Source organism: Nerophis ophidion, linkage group LG05, assembly GCF_033978795.1.
Source record: "Nerophis ophidion isolate RoL-2023_Sa linkage group LG05, RoL_Noph_v1.0, whole genome shotgun sequence".
NCBI lineage: Eukaryota > Metazoa > Chordata > Actinopteri > Syngnathiformes > Syngnathidae > Nerophis > Nerophis ophidion.
This window is the reverse complement of record NC_084615.1, coordinates 48715247-48730889: the sequence shown is the minus strand read 5'-3', so window position 1 is coordinate 48730889 and position 15643 is coordinate 48715247. Positions and strand designations below refer to the sequence as shown.

Here is a 15643-nt window from a genome sequence, read left to right as displayed (position 1 = left end):
CACATTCCTCTTTCTTTGTTTAATTGACAATACCTCAAGGTGCACTATTCATTTTTCAAATAGTAATACCAGATGAATTGGCCACATTACAGTCTCCTCAAACTCTTTTGCCTACACACCCATACTATGAGTTATCGGATTTCCTTTCCAGTCAAACAGCTTTTTTCAACACTTTCCCTTTCCCAGCATACCTGGGTCACAACGTTTCCTGGGTGAGACTATTCGTGTCCTCTCAGATGAATCCAATAATGAGCTGAAGGTTGGTCTCTTCTCACTTGTAATGGATTTTCTTGTGATTCTACTTGTAAAGCACACACCGGTGATGTTCTCACTGCAACCAAACACATTCTTAAAGCTTGAGATTGAATCACATTCAGTTTTGAGAGGCTGGATTTAGCAACAGATCTGTAGACTAAACATCCATAGTCCATTCGGGATCTTATCAAAGCTATATAAATACATTTCAATGACTTAAAATCCACACCACACTCTGTACCTGTAAGGCATCTCATCAAATTAAGAACCGCTTTACATTTATTAATCAGACATTTAAAATGCACTCAACGTCAATCTTTGGACACAATGCACTCCTATAAAACGAAATGTTTTGACAGTTTCAAGACTAGTATTCAGCTTTAGATCCAAATTTTCCTTTGAGTAAAATACATAACTTTAGACTTTAACAGAAAACCTAAAACCCCATTTTATTTCCTTCTATTCAACAAGGCAAATACCTTCTTGCATCAAAATTGGGTCCATCAAAATCAGATTTAATACAAAATGTGTAATGGTCCAGAGTGGTAAAAATATCAAAATTCAATGCAGTGATTGCTTAAAACCAATACAAATTGTTAATATACATATTAAGAACCCAATGTAGTGAGAGCAGCTGTCCAAAATAAGGAAAGATGATTAACCGGTTCACAATTTATTAAAATACAATAAAAACAGTCACGTTGGTGATGCTAAAATACCAGATGGTACAAAGGTGATGGGCGAGGGGCCAACAGGCGTGTGGGTATCTTGGCTCCGCCCCTTCCACGGCGTCCTCCTGCACAAAAATTAAAAAGGGAGGCAGGCCACGGAGATAAAATCAACAAAAAAACTGCGACGCTATCCGGGCTGACGTCACACTTACACACAAGGCAGGGTTTCCCCTGCCGTTGCTGTAGTTCCGCGTCAAAGTGTTGGGGCCCGCCCACTCTCCTCGCCAGTCTCAGTCACTAGCAGGACCTACGTGGCCGCACCCGTCCCGCTCCGCCTCTTGGTCACTATCGGGGGTCACCGCAGGTCTCCGGGTCCAAATCGCCCCCTGTCCACAAGAACCACACAGCCAGCTACGACGCACAAGCCCGCAAAGCCACAGCCAAAGGCAGTCAGATGTCTCCACAGCTCCACAACACACGGGACTTACGTGGGAGGCAGACTGCCCCTGCGTGTTGTGTGTTCCTAGGGGTTCGCTCCGGTAGCCTGCGGGATGTGCTGTGTCGTCCGGGGGTTCCTTCCCCGCCTGCGTGCGCTCAGTCGCTCTTGGCGAAGCCTGCCAAATCCTTCCGTCCCCTCTTTCCTGCTGCCAACCCTCTGTCCTCCAATCTCTTGCTGCTCCTTTTAAATGTGCAGTCCTAATGCTCCTCAGGTGTGTCCAATTGGGCACTTTTGTTGTTAGGGGCAACCAGCTAAAAGGGGCAATGTCTTAAAATACCAGCACGTCCACGAGGAATAAAAACATGCAATTAAAAATACAATCAACTTCCAAAATGTAAAAACGTGCAATCCAAAATACAATCAAATTCTAAAATATAAAAACATGCAAATAAAACTATAATCAAATCCTAAAATATAAAAACATGCAATTTAAAATCCACAGCAATAAAATACTATAAAACTTGCATGGCAATGAAAAAAATAAAATCCCCTACTTGCGTCCCTTCACAAATGCATCGCTATTTTCTAATTTAGTTTTCCGTAGGCCTTGTTTTTCTTGCTCATTCAAATGATCAAAACAGTGAACCTTAACAACACTCCCTGCCAACAATTCATTAACTGCAGTCACTCCTCCATCACTGAGAACAGGAAGGACCTGATTTCTCCTATCCCCACCCATCTTTTTAACCACACCACATACCTGTGTAATATTAAATTATCTCCCAATAGAATCACAATATCCTTTCCAATATCCAATTTTAGCTGGTCTTATCTACAGTCTGAGCTTGCATATAATGAATCAGATGCTGAAAATGATCTGTCATTTTAACCAATTTACAGTAAATGCCTTGCTCCTACTTTTAATAGCTACCTTGCAAACCTCGTTCCACCGTAGTACAACCTTCTTGCTTTTACTTTCCTTACTCCCCGACTAGATTTGGAAGAAGCTAGCAGAATACCCTGCTTTATTTTACAATAAAGATCTACTATTGTGACTTCATTGACAACATACATTTCTTCAGATGACTTTTCACTACCTTCTGCAAACTTTCCCCAATTTGCGCAAACTTTCCCCAATTTGCTTGTCCAAATGCCCGTCTTCCTCTCCCACTTCCCCAATTTCAGGCATAATGATATGTAATTTACATTCAACTGGGTAATGGTCACTTACAACTTCTCTTTTTCCACTGGATAATCACAGGTTGCTGCAATACTACTTGACACCAAAGTAGGATCGAGCACTGACTCTTTACCTGGATTAAATATTAATCCAGAATTTTTTAATAATGAATGAGGGAAAAACGGAAATTTTAGTTCTTGTTCCGGCCCTCACTGACTTGGGACCATTGCAAAATGATGTGCGTCCCGAAGTCACCAGCCTTGGCCTCACTATAGACAGTGATTTTAAACTTGACAAACAAGTCAATGGTGTTTTAAAATCGTGTTTTTATCATCTTTGTCTTTTAGCAAAAGTAAAACTGTTTTTATCTTGTATAACCTTTTTGAACAAGTCGTGCAAGTTTTGATTTCAAGTCACCTGGACTACTGCAATGCACTTTATGCTGGCATTAGCCAAAAAGCTCTCTCCCGGTTGCAGTTAGTCCAGAACGCGGCAGCACGACTTTTAACAGTGGCCAGGAAACGCGAGCATATAATCCCAATTCTTGAGACTTTGCACTGGCTCCCTGTTCATTTTAGAATTGATTTTAAAACCTTGCTGTTTGCTTTTAAAGCTCTACATGGACTGGCACCTCAGTATATCTCGGACCTCATTCACATGTACATTCCTGCGTGCGTTCTGAGGTCCGAGAGCCAGCTCCAGCTTTCGCTGCCCAAGACCAGACTTAAAACTAGGAGAGACGGGGCCTTCTCTGTGGTCGGTCCTAAACTCTGGAACACTCTGCCCCTCCATGTACGAACTCTATATATTGTTTTTATATTTATTTATTTTTTGTTTTTATTCAGTCATTGTTGGAGCTAAGGATAATATTTGAATATTGTTTTTAACATTGTCGTGCAGCACTTTGGAAAAAAATTTGTTGTTTAAATGTGCTATATAAATAAAGTGGATTGGATTGGATTGATAAAGAATGGATGCCTCCCCACCGTGAAACCCGTCTGATCAGCCGGAATTATTGAGGGCATCACTGCTTGGAGACGTATAGAGAGAACTTTGGCCAGAATCTTGCAGTCCACGTCATACTTGCCAACCCTCTCGGATTTTCCGGGAGACTCCCAAAATTCAGCGCCTCTACCGAAAACCTCCCGGAAGAAATTTTCTCCCGACAATCTCCCGAAATTCAGCCGGAGCTGGAGGCCACGCCCCTTTCAGCCCCTTGCGGACCTGAGTGGGGACAGCCTGTTTTAACGTCCGCTTTCCTACTATATAAACAGTTTGCCTTCCCAATCACGTTACAACATCTACGGATTTTAATAAAAAACTGCACACACAAGGAGACGAAGCAGAACAACGAGGAAGTTACAGCCATGGCGACGCCGTCTGTAATAGAGTGATTCTATGTTGTTTGTCGCCATGTCCTGGTGAATGTTGGCTATAGCGTTATGGGGTTGCTTTTTGATTGGCCAACGTGTTGCGCACCTGACGGCAAGTGAGGGAGTCTGTTCTGAAGCCCACAGTAAAGAGACGTAACTTCATCACCTCGCCTGGTTATTGACTCCAACCCAATATATTACACCGTCGACAAGCAAAATGAAGAAATAAATGGCAGAACAAAGGTTACTCAAATAGTGAAAGGTAAGTGTTTTTTTGTTTTTTTTAGTAACCAGCAAGCACAGTACAGTTAGTAGAACAACAACTGTGTTTTTATTACTGTGTATTTGATAGGTGCCGTCTGGAATTCAACTATTTATTTTATATATATATATATATACATATATATATATATATATATACATATATATATATATATATATATATATATATATATATATATATATATTAAAATAAATATATATAGCAAGAATTCACTGAAAGTCAATTATTTCATATATATATCAAATATATATGAAATACTCGAGTTGGTGAATTGTAGATGTAAATATATTCCTCCCCTCTTAGTCTTTTCCAAATTTAAAGATAATTTATTTATATCAAACCACTATTTTAGTTTAACCATTTCCGCTTCAATATTATCGACTAAGATTTTCAAGTCACCTCCTGAACAGTATAAATTTGTATCGTCTGCGAATAATAGGCACTGTAAAATTTTCGAAACCTCACAAATATCATTTATATATAAAGTAAAAAGTTTGGGTCCTAAAATCAAACCTTGTGGAATTCCACATTCAATATTCATACATTCTGACCTATGATCATCGATCTCAACATATTGCTGTCGTTGTTGTAAATAACTGGTTAACCTGGTGCAACTCCTCTGACTCCATTAGTATATCATTTAGAAATGAGAATTTGATAATCTACAGTGTCAAATGCCTTCTTTAAATCAATGAACACTCCTATTATGTATTTATTTTGATCAACTGCAGTTGTAATCTCTTCAATAATGTTCATGATGGCCAAGCTCGTAGACCCATTTGATGGAAATCCATACTGATTTTCATTTAATAATGTATGTTTTTCAATAAAACAGTCTAATTTATTAACAAACAGTTTTTCAAGCACTTCTGAAAATTGAGATAAGAGAGATACTTGTCTCTAATTACCAAATGTATGTTTATCTCCGGTTTTAAATAAAGGTATAACTTTAGCTGTTTTTATACTGTCTGGGAAAACCCCTACTTTAAAAGAACAATTAATTATATAATGTAATGGTTTAATGATGCAATCAATTGTGCTTTTTATTATACTCATGTCATTGCCCTCATTGTCTGTTGAGGTCTTGTTTGTTAGTTTGTAAACCACAGATAATACTTCATTCTCAGTCACTTCACTAAGAAACATTGACTGCATAACCCTATTTTCCCTTTTCCAGACACCCCCTGATTGATCATTAGCTCTAGGTCCTACATTTACAAAGAATTGTTTTAATTCATTGACAATTTCATCGCTGTTTTCAATTAACATATTATATTTTTTTAAATATTTAGGTAGTTCTGTTCGCCTTGTCCTATTCCCTATTGATTTATTTAAAATAGTCCATGTAGCCTTTATGTTATTTTTATTTTCATGCAACATTATTTTGTAATATTCCCTTTTTGCTTGTCTCAATATATTGGTCAACTTATTTTTGTAGTTCTTATATCGTTTGTCAGCATTCTCTGTTCTTGACTTGATAAACTCCTTATAAAGACTATTTTTATTTTTACATGCATTTTTCAAACTGTTTGTCATTCAAGGTGCATTATTTTGCCTTTGCTTAGATCTGCATGGACCCTCAGGACAATGCTTGTTATACTGAGTAATATAATGCTTAAGAAAATAATCATAGGCAGTGTTTATATGGTCTGTGTACACCTCTTTACACTCTTGTTTTAATAGGTCATTCCTAAAGTTGTTAATATGGTTGAGACTTCTTTTCCTCTTAAGTATTTGATGATATGTTATTTTAGGGAATAGATAGTCAAATATTACAAATATAGGCAGATGACCACTTATGTCATTTATCACTAACAATGTAGTGATGTGAATCTCTAAAACATTTGTAAATATATTGTCTATTAAGGTTGCACTAGTTGTTGTTATTCTGCTAGGCTTTGTAATTAATGGGTAAAGCCCTTTTTCATATAATATCTCTAAAAAATCTAATGTTTGTTTATGTAAATCTACCTTTAGAAGATCAATATTATAATCTCCACAAATTACGATAGTTCTATTTTTATTTAAACCATTAATCATTTCTTCTAATTTATCCATGAAGGTTTCCACTTTTGATCCTGGTTTTCTATATACACATGCAACAACAATGTTTCTGTTTTGTTCTAATTCTAGCTCAACAGCTACACACTCCATTAAATCATTTATGGCCATTGTCATACATTTAACTTGTCTGCATTTTAGTTCATTATATATATAGAGGGCCACCCCTCCTCCAGTCCTATTGTCTCTGCTAGTGACATATAGATCATAGTCCTTTAATTTCAAATCAACCTCCTTGTCTTTCTTTATCCATGTTTTAGATAAAGCAATAACCTTAAATCTAACTTTAAGTGACTCTAAAACATATTTGAGTTTAGAAAAGTGTTCTGGTAGACTTCTACAATTAAAATAATTCAAAGAAAATGTATTTTCTATGCTTGCGTCATCAAGTTGTTCCTCAGTATAATACTGGCAAGAATCCTTAACATGCTTAAATATATGAGTCTCTGGATCCACTTCACTCTGAAAATCAAATGTGCCTCTTTCTGTATAATCAACACTTGAAAGGGCTTCAGTCTTGAAAGAAAGAGTCATGAGTTCCTTACAGGAGATCCAATAATCAAGCAAAAAAAGAAGAAAAGTAAAATGAAAAATGCACTCACTATTTTCATTTGTACTGATCCAGGTCTTTCAATGTTCTGATCACAATCACTTCGGCTTTTTCTGGTGGTCCGTTTGTCCGGATGAAAACTTTTCCATTCCTTGTCCAGGTAGATTGGATTTTATTTTGCTTTTTGAGGATACGGCATGTCCAAGCAATTTCCGCAGTTTTCTTTGTCAGGTGCTCATTTAGATAAACTCCAGTGCCTTAAGTTTTTTAGCTGCCTTCAGAGTGTCCACCTTGTGCTTTCTATTTGCAAACGTGATGATGACTTTAGGCTTGTTTTTTTGTCCTTACTTGGAAGAATGTGACATGTGCTGACTCTCCAGAGGAATATGTTTACTCTTCATGTAGCGCACCGCTTGTTGCTCCAAGGTGTCAAGCTCCTCAGATGGTTCGTCCTCACCATGCTTGCCATCAGGTGGGCCAGCAACCCAGGCATAACTCCGATGCCTGGTCTCCAGGCCGGTGACCACAAGGTCATCAGCTCTGGAATACTGTTCCAAATCATCCACCCTTTGTTCTAAGAGCTCAATCTGTTCATTCTTGTGTTGGATGATAGCCTTTAGCTGCCTGATCTCCTCCACGAGGCCTGTCAGTTTCCTCTGCTGTTCCACCACTTCACTGAGTTCCCTTGACATAAAGTTTAGGGAATCTTTAATTCCCGCCATTTCAGCTGTTAATTTTGCATTGGTAGTCATTGTTCTTCGAGCAGTCTTGACTTTTGTTGGATGTCAATGCAGTTTGATGATTTTAGTGGGTTTCATTCAGTGGGTGGAATCGACCGCGATGCGCTAGCAGCCCGGGCCCGTTGCGCTAAAGGTCGGCCGGCCTTGTCTCCATGTTGACAGAAGCATTGTTTGGATAGTCGCAGTTGTCTCTCTACTATGTGCGGCATAAGCAGGTCATGTTCCGAATGTAACAAAATAAATTTTTTATACAGGGTTGGAGATGGACAAACGGCGTACACACTGTCGAGGTCAAGGAGTTCATTAGCAATTTCCCTCAGCCTAGCCCCCCCAGTCGCAGATTAGATTTCATCTCTAGTAATAAGGATGACGTCCAGGAAATCCACAATAATGTGTGTCCTGATTCCTTGGCCACAATTAGTCGGTAAAGAAAATGAACAACATTATAGGGGTGGGCCAAAGAAAAGGCAAACTGAACAAAAATACATACAGTGGGGTGTGGGGACCCCTAGAAGTAGGTTTGATTTTTATTTAACCAGGAAAAATCCATTGAGATTAAGAACCTCATTTTCAAGGTAGTCCTGGTCAAGAGGCAGCAAAGTTGCACATAAAATCACATTCACATTATACATTAAAATGACAGGATGCACATCAAGTAAAACAGTTACAGATGACTCAGGCTTCTTCATATGCTCTGTTTAAATTTAAAATCATTTAAGAATAACAATTTAGTAAGTTTCCAGTCTTTTTGTAGCATGTTCCAAGCACAAGGAGCTGCATAGACAAAAGCTTTTTTCCCTAGCTTAGTGCGAGCAAAAGCGACAGAAAGCAACAGCTGATCGTTGGATCTCAGTGCATAAAAGTTTGTACTTCTCTGTGAAATCTATACACAAATGTAATCGGGCAATAGTCCCAGAAGAGCCTTGTAAATAAAGATGTACTACTGACACTGTCTCCTAATGGACAGGGAAGGCCACCCAACCCGAGAGTAGGAGTAGTAGTTGTAGTAGTACTTGTAGGGCAGGGGTGCCCATTACGTCGATCGCGATCGACTGGTCGATCTCGGAGGGTGTGTCAGTCGATCTCAAGCCAGGCATTAAAAAATATACATAAAAATGAGCAATCATCAATCATACCAAGACTTCACTTTCGTCAGTTGTTTGACATTCTGGGCACCCGAGGATCTTGTGAGATGACGCTGGCTGCTGCGAGCTCATATTTAAGAAAAAAATCACTAACAGGGCGGACGCAGAGAAACACATTTTATTTCTAGAGACTCCGTACCTACTGTCAAAACTCTAAAGACCGACTGCACAGTTCCTGTCTTCACCATAAAAGACCTGTTTCATCCTGCCTGTGCTAACAAAATAAGAGTCTCAGAAAGCTAGTGTGCACAAGCTAGCAAGCTACGGAGTTTGATGCCAATGTATTTCTCCCCCGCCCTCAGCGACCGCTTTCTCACTTGCTTGCCCACCCGCACACTCACTGACGTCACTCACCTGTTGCCAGGCATTAAAGGGCCACACACATATGCTACTCTCATAATGAAGTGTTTAAAAACGAGTATGCAAGTTGGACAAATGAGATGCCAAATCCAACCACTTTCATGTGGTATTGGACGGAAAGGAAGAATTTTTTTTCCCTCCATTTGAAAATGCGGACGTTATCAGCACCACTGTCTAATTCCAATCAATGCAAGTCATCAGAATCAAATACACCAACTTATATTCTTGTCTTCATGAAAGAAAGGAATCTATGTGTGTTAAACATGCTTGTATTATCATTAAACACCATTAACTTGTTAACAAAAATGTCTCTTTCATAAATAAATAAATATAAATTATAAATAGGAATGAGGTAGATCTCCTCGACTTGGTCAATTGAAAAGTAGCTCGCCTGCAGAAAAAGTGTGAGCGCCCCTGTTGTAGGGTGTCCCCAGCTAAATGACAGATAGTTAATAGACTGACCTTTATGTGAACATTTTTAAAAGGCAGTTAAAAGCACATTTAAGTGTGCATTCCTGTAATATTCCATTTAAATGTTGTATTATTTTACATATTATTTTTATTATCATATGTATGATTTTATTTGCAATGTTTCAGTTGTTGCATCATGCTATATGCTTATTTTGATTGTAATTACTGTTTGTATTTGAACCATGTAAAGTACTTAGTGAGCTCCCTCTGCGAGAAGAGCTATATATCAAATGTACTTACTTACTAGGGCACAAATAAATATTAGTTGGACAGACTGGGACCCCTGCATCATGAAAACAGACGAACATTGATCCCAAAGTCAATAGTCTCGATCTGAGGGTACAGGCTTTTCTTATCTAGCAGTCACTGACCTCACATGGATGTACCAACATATATGATAACGTCCATGAGAAGGTCTATAAAACCCCCCGGTGTTTGCGCTTCACTTCAGTCGGCATCTCTGCTCTCGACTCCTTCTTCTCCAACTTTTAGTCATGCTGCGTCTTCCGTTTTCCTGCCTTCTTCTGGCCCTGGCGGCGTCTATCGCCTCCTCGGCCGTCATAGTCGACAATGGCATGCCCATCATGTGGTCTCAGGCTGCTGCCCAGGTGACCGACCTGCCCGTGCAGAACAACATTGTGGTGGCCAATCCTTGGAACTTCCTGCACCGCATGAGCTTCTATCGCCTGATCATCACCGCCACCAACCCTTTCATGAACTCCATGGGGCCCAGCCCTACTGACAGTCCCCTATGGGGTCTGCCTCTGCAGGCTGGTTGGATGCTGACCTCAGGTCAGTCCTACTTTGCAACCATTTTAGTACACATATCAGTTCTGTTCTGTTTCTGACTGCTTAGGCTTGTAATGAATTGTCGTTTAGCAATAGTATCTGAGGCCTAGACTACCAACAGATCAGAAGTGTACCCAGCAGGCAAAATACATTAAAACAACTTAGAGAGCTTGTTGAATTAGGTCCTGACGTTGAGCAACTCCAACTAAACGTTGAAACAACAACAAGGTTAAATCAATGTTGGGTTATGATGAAATGTGACCATTTAATTGCGGTCATTTCCCAACCAACAAGGTGGATCCAATATTAGACGTTCACGTTGTCTCAATTTCCAAATACTATTTTGCAGCGTTGTTTCAAAGTCAGTTTTAAAAGGACATGTATGCATAATAAACGTTGTATCAATGTCATTTGCCTGGAGGGTAATTTATAACTAAAAGTCCTAGTAAAAAAAATAAAGAAACCCCATTATTTCCACTGAGTAATTGTGTATTTTACAGTTCACATACTTGGCGTGTGAAGGTTTAGAAATAAGAGCTCAGGCTCCCCCTTTTGATTTCTACATAAATAAATCAGTTTAAAACATGTGTCCTTTGGCCTCCTCAGGACGTCTCGCTGACCCGACCGGCACCACAACCTGTGGCCTGCAGACCGGAGACACCATGTGCATCTCTCCCCAGAGCTGGTGGGGCTGTAAGTACAGGATGCACAACACAGCAGCAACACAATTAATGTTACAGCGAACTGCTGAGTCAACGTTAATATCGCTGACCAATTGCAGCTACTGCTATCTTGTGGAGTTTACTAAAAAAAACAATGTCAACAAGTTCCCTAAGCCATAGATGTTAATATTGCTTTGATGGTAACCTTGACAAACTTTGCAGTTATTCAGAGCAATTACAGTGATTACTTAAAAAGTCTTTGTACTTTTTGCCCAGGTGTGAATCACTTTACATCCATCTTGCCTTTCCTGTCTGCTGCCAAGCAAGACTTGTTTGGAGAAGGAGTCCAGGTGTGGATTCACACAAAGCGGACATCAGAAATAAGGACAAAAAATGATGCTAATGGTCTACCTGTGATGTCCCCAGGTGCAGATGGAGGCACCTGAAGGTACCGAGGACTACTGCACCACCTACGCCGACTGCACCACTCGTCACACTGACGTCATGGCTAAGTGGGATGCCTTCTTCCAGGTGTGAATGCATTTTCCATAATGCCATATTTCTACACTATTTAGGAGTTAGTTGCTTTGCCGCCTCCAAAGGTGGAACTTTGAAAGTCTTTTCGCATGTCTTCAGGGTCTGAAGGCTTCCAGCACATCCCCCCTGCCCGACAATGAGAAGAAAGATGCCATCCTCGGACTCTACTGGGACGCTCACATGGCTTCACTGCACGCCTCTGCAGCCTGCAACGCCAAGTAAGTGCAGCGTATAAATGTGCGTCTCTTAGCGTAAACGCTTGAATTAGGAACTTCCTGCTCCTTGCGTCGTATACTAGCTTGGATAAGTAACTTCCCCCTCTTTGCATCCAGGCAGAGTTACTATGCCTCACCTGAGGTCAGCTTTGCCTCCAGCTGGCTCAACTCTGCAGAATATGTGTCAGCCGCCAACTTCCAGTCCACCCTCGAGAGATCTGTGTTGTTCTTGACACCGCTGCCAGGCCGCGTTCTGCAGGTTAGGACCACCACTACAGTGTACATCTGTCCATCCATCCATCCATCATCTATCTATCCACACATACGGGCTTCCGTCCATCCGTCCGTCAATCTCTTTTTCCGACAAACTGACGTTGTTTGACTTCCTCCTAGGAGGGTGACAGTCCACCCAACATTGCCGACATGACCCAGGAAGAGAACCACACTCTGAATGTCTTTTCCTGGATGAAGAACATGAACAGCATTCTGGGTAAGATGCGAGTCAAACTTACTTTTTCTTCAAATGGGAGCCTCCTCTCCATTAGACACCATGCCTCAAACAATGGAACAGAGCTTTTGTAGACACTCAAATGCAAAAATACAGTATAAAAATATATCACATCATTACTATTTATATATGATAAATATATAAACGCCTTACCTGAAAAATACAATATATATATATGTATATATATATATATATATATATATATATATATATATATATCTCTCTCTATATATATATATATATATCTATATATATATATATATAGATATATATATATATATATATATATACATATATATATATATATACATCGAGCCTGCTCAGTGTTTTGTGGTTAAGAGTGTCCGCCCCTGAGATTGGTAGGTCGTGAGTTCAAACCCCGGCCGAGCCATACCAAAGATTACCTATCTCAGCATCAAGGGTTGGAATTGGGGGTTAAATATCCAAAATGATTCCCGAGCATGGCCATCAGTGCTGCTCACTGCTCCCCTCACCTCTCAGGGGGTGGAACAAGCGGATGGGTCAAATGCAGAGGTTAATTTCTGCACACCTAGTGTGTGTGTGACGATCAGTGGTACTTTAATATACTTTCCCATCCTAATTTCTAAAAATAGATTTTTATATTGTGTACACTGTGACTACATTTTAGAAGTGTTTCATTAATGTATCGGTCTGGGAAGGCAAGGAGGGTGTTGTATGCATGAACATTACTCATGTGTGATCTGACAATAATGATAATTTTCTCAAAAGATAAAAATAAAACTTAATTATATGTCCTTATTACTAAAACCCATGTATTACTTACGCTCTAATAAATACATTGCAGTGTCATGTCAACTTCTGCTCCCTTATTTCCTTATATACAAATATTTATGATGTGATACACACACAATAATATCCTTTACAGAAACTACAAAAGTCACAGAAAGGGAAATACTTCCAACTAGTACCAAGCATGTACATGTACAGGGGGCTTATTTGAGGCACGGCGTCTATTAGACTATAGGCCATTGTTTAAGGTATTCTGCATTAACACTGTTGGTATGTTTTACTGACATTTTGTTGTAAGTACAGTAAGAATAGGCGTACTGACATATATACACGGTGTGGTTGACAGGAGGATCGCTGGTAAGTATGTGGCGTGGCTCCATGTGCTCTGTGATCACCAGAGAGAAAGGCAGAGAGATGCTGGAGCAGCTCCTGCTGGACCCTAGCTTTCCTACCTCCACTTTCCTGTCCATTATCACCAACATGGCCACCAGCTGCTAGTGGAAGGATGCTCAATAAACAAACTCAACAAACATCACTGAGGACCTCTTTTTTTTTTTACTTAACACCGCTAAACACCAGAGTGGCTTCCCAAACTGCATACAGAATCATACTGACCTCTTTCAAGCTCACACAATAATGGTGTGCAAGGCAGTGACATGACCATCTCCACGAGGGTGAGGCTAAACTCCTCACTTATGGTGCTGCTCTATGCTTAAAATTGCTGTGTTTGGCCCGCGACTCATTTGCACATCTTTCACCTTGGCTCTTGGAGGCATAACGTTTGGGCTTCCCTGACCTGGAGGATGAAACTGAGATGCAAATCTCGGTCACTTCTTTCACAGTTAAATAAATTGTTAAAAAGTAAATGATCAAACACAGTGTGTTTTGTCATTACTGTACGTTTTCTACGCCTTTGCCCTAATGCATTAAAGTCAGTCGCATTTTATCTCAGGGGCTGCATGGAGGAAAATCAATTCCCACGGCCTCGTAAAATTATGGCATTAAAACTTAAAAATAAAGACAACTTCAGATTGTTTTCTTTGTCTTATTTTGGCCAAAAATATAACAAGCACATTCTGAAAATGTACATATTACAAATAATCCTCTTAGCAAAACACTTCAAGTTAGATGAAAATTCTGAGAAAACTATTGGTGCGGTTTAAAAAAACCCAAGAAAAACACAATGAACTTTGACTTCGTCTCAGTGTTTTTACAAAGCCATTAAACTTTCAGCACTCCCTGTTTTATATTCTCATGTTAGCAATTAATGAAAAATGTTTGGAAAAGCAATCGAATGTTTCCTCAAATCGCTGCGTTGGTGAAATCCGCATACTGCTACAACACATTAATTCATCATCATTCAAACATTACAATTATAATATATACAAAACAATTATCAAAATGACATCATAGCCAATTTTGAGGTAACATAATTACAAACTTAACCAATGTGAACTTAGTAGATTTAGGTGTGAAATAAAATAGAACACATATAGAATAACTATATATGTTCACATGGTGCATTCAACCAATTGCAAGCGCCACATGGAGGATGAACTTCAAAGATGATGGTCAAGTTGGCTTAAGTCTTAGCATCTCTCTGTTTTGTTATTTTATCTGTTGAGTGGATAATTTACAATGAACAAAAGTATTGTGCGTCGATACTGCCGCCATCTGCTGCCAGCCACAACAAGAGCAGCTGATTGCTTACAGCTGTGCTGATGGGAGTAGCGGCAGCCAACCCAGAGGGCGCTTAAAGTCATCTGACATGTCATCTTTAAACGATGTCATGTTATAGGTTACACTTGAATTGCTATTGTGACATCCAGTGGACACAATTAGTACAGCAGTTTCTTTACTCAAAGAAATGCAGTTCATTTTTATACTTAGCAAACTGATCTTGCATACTACGGGCCGGATTAAACCTGTTAACATGCCTGATGCGGCCTGGGCAGTACGTTTGACACCCCTGCTCTAAAGTGAATGTTGAAAAGTAGTATTTTACTATAGGATCAGTATAGTATTTCAATTATTATTCTGCTTTTATTTAGTCCGCCTCCTCCCAAATTTGTCATTCCACTTTTAAGTTTTCAACTCAAACATGACATGGTGCAACCACTTTTTTTTTTTTTTTCCCCAAAAATTCCCACATTTCCAGGAATTCTACATTTTTTCCTATTCAAAAGTCTATCTTCATTTGTTACAACAAGTTGTAGCCTAACCCAGAGGCGGTTTCCAATTAAACTAACATGCATATTTTTGGAATGTGGGAGGAAGTTTAAGTACTCGGAGAAAACCCACACACACCCTTGGAGAACATGCAAACTCCACACAGATATGACTGTGCAGAATTCATGCTAACCCAAAGCCATCATGTGGCTCATTCAAAAGGAATGGATAATGTTTCAAACATTCCACATTTATCAACAAAAATTTTCAAAGTTCCAAAAATTCTCGCTTTTCCCTGATTTTCGACTTTTCCGTATGTATTCTGTATTAAAAAGTGTTAATACTGCCACATTTCTCAACCGATTTAAATGGTTTCAGCGTCAAAATGCTGCTTGCATGTTAGCATGCTAACGACAATCGATGCTGGTATACGCCTCAGTCAAATATTTTGTTTCTTGACGCAT

General features: G+C 39.4%; 1 protein-coding gene and 1 long non-coding RNA gene across 2 annotated transcripts; one reads left to right on the top strand and one right to left on the bottom strand.

Annotated features, from left to right (window-relative positions):
- Positions 1 to 7770, bottom strand: LOC133553255 (uncharacterized). Its single transcript, XR_009806883.1, has 2 exons — positions 6865 to 7770; positions 1 to 3769 (listed from the first exon to the last, which is right to left on the bottom strand). It is a non-coding gene; the product is annotated as an uncharacterized LOC133553255 (long non-coding RNA).
- A 2195-nt stretch (positions 7771 to 9965) lies between these two features.
- LOC133553254 (protein LEG1 homolog) lies at positions 9966 to 13545 on the top strand. Its single transcript, XM_061901266.1, has 8 exons — positions 9966 to 10320; positions 10924 to 11010; positions 11256 to 11329; positions 11406 to 11510; positions 11616 to 11734; positions 11849 to 11990; positions 12125 to 12221; positions 13357 to 13545. The coding sequence occupies exons 1-8, from the start codon at positions 10023 to 10025 to the stop codon at positions 13506 to 13508; spliced, it is 1074 nt and encodes a 357-aa protein (XP_061757250.1). The 5' UTR covers positions 9966 to 10022; the 3' UTR covers positions 13509 to 13545.
- Positions 13546 to 15643: the final 2098 nt, after the last annotated feature.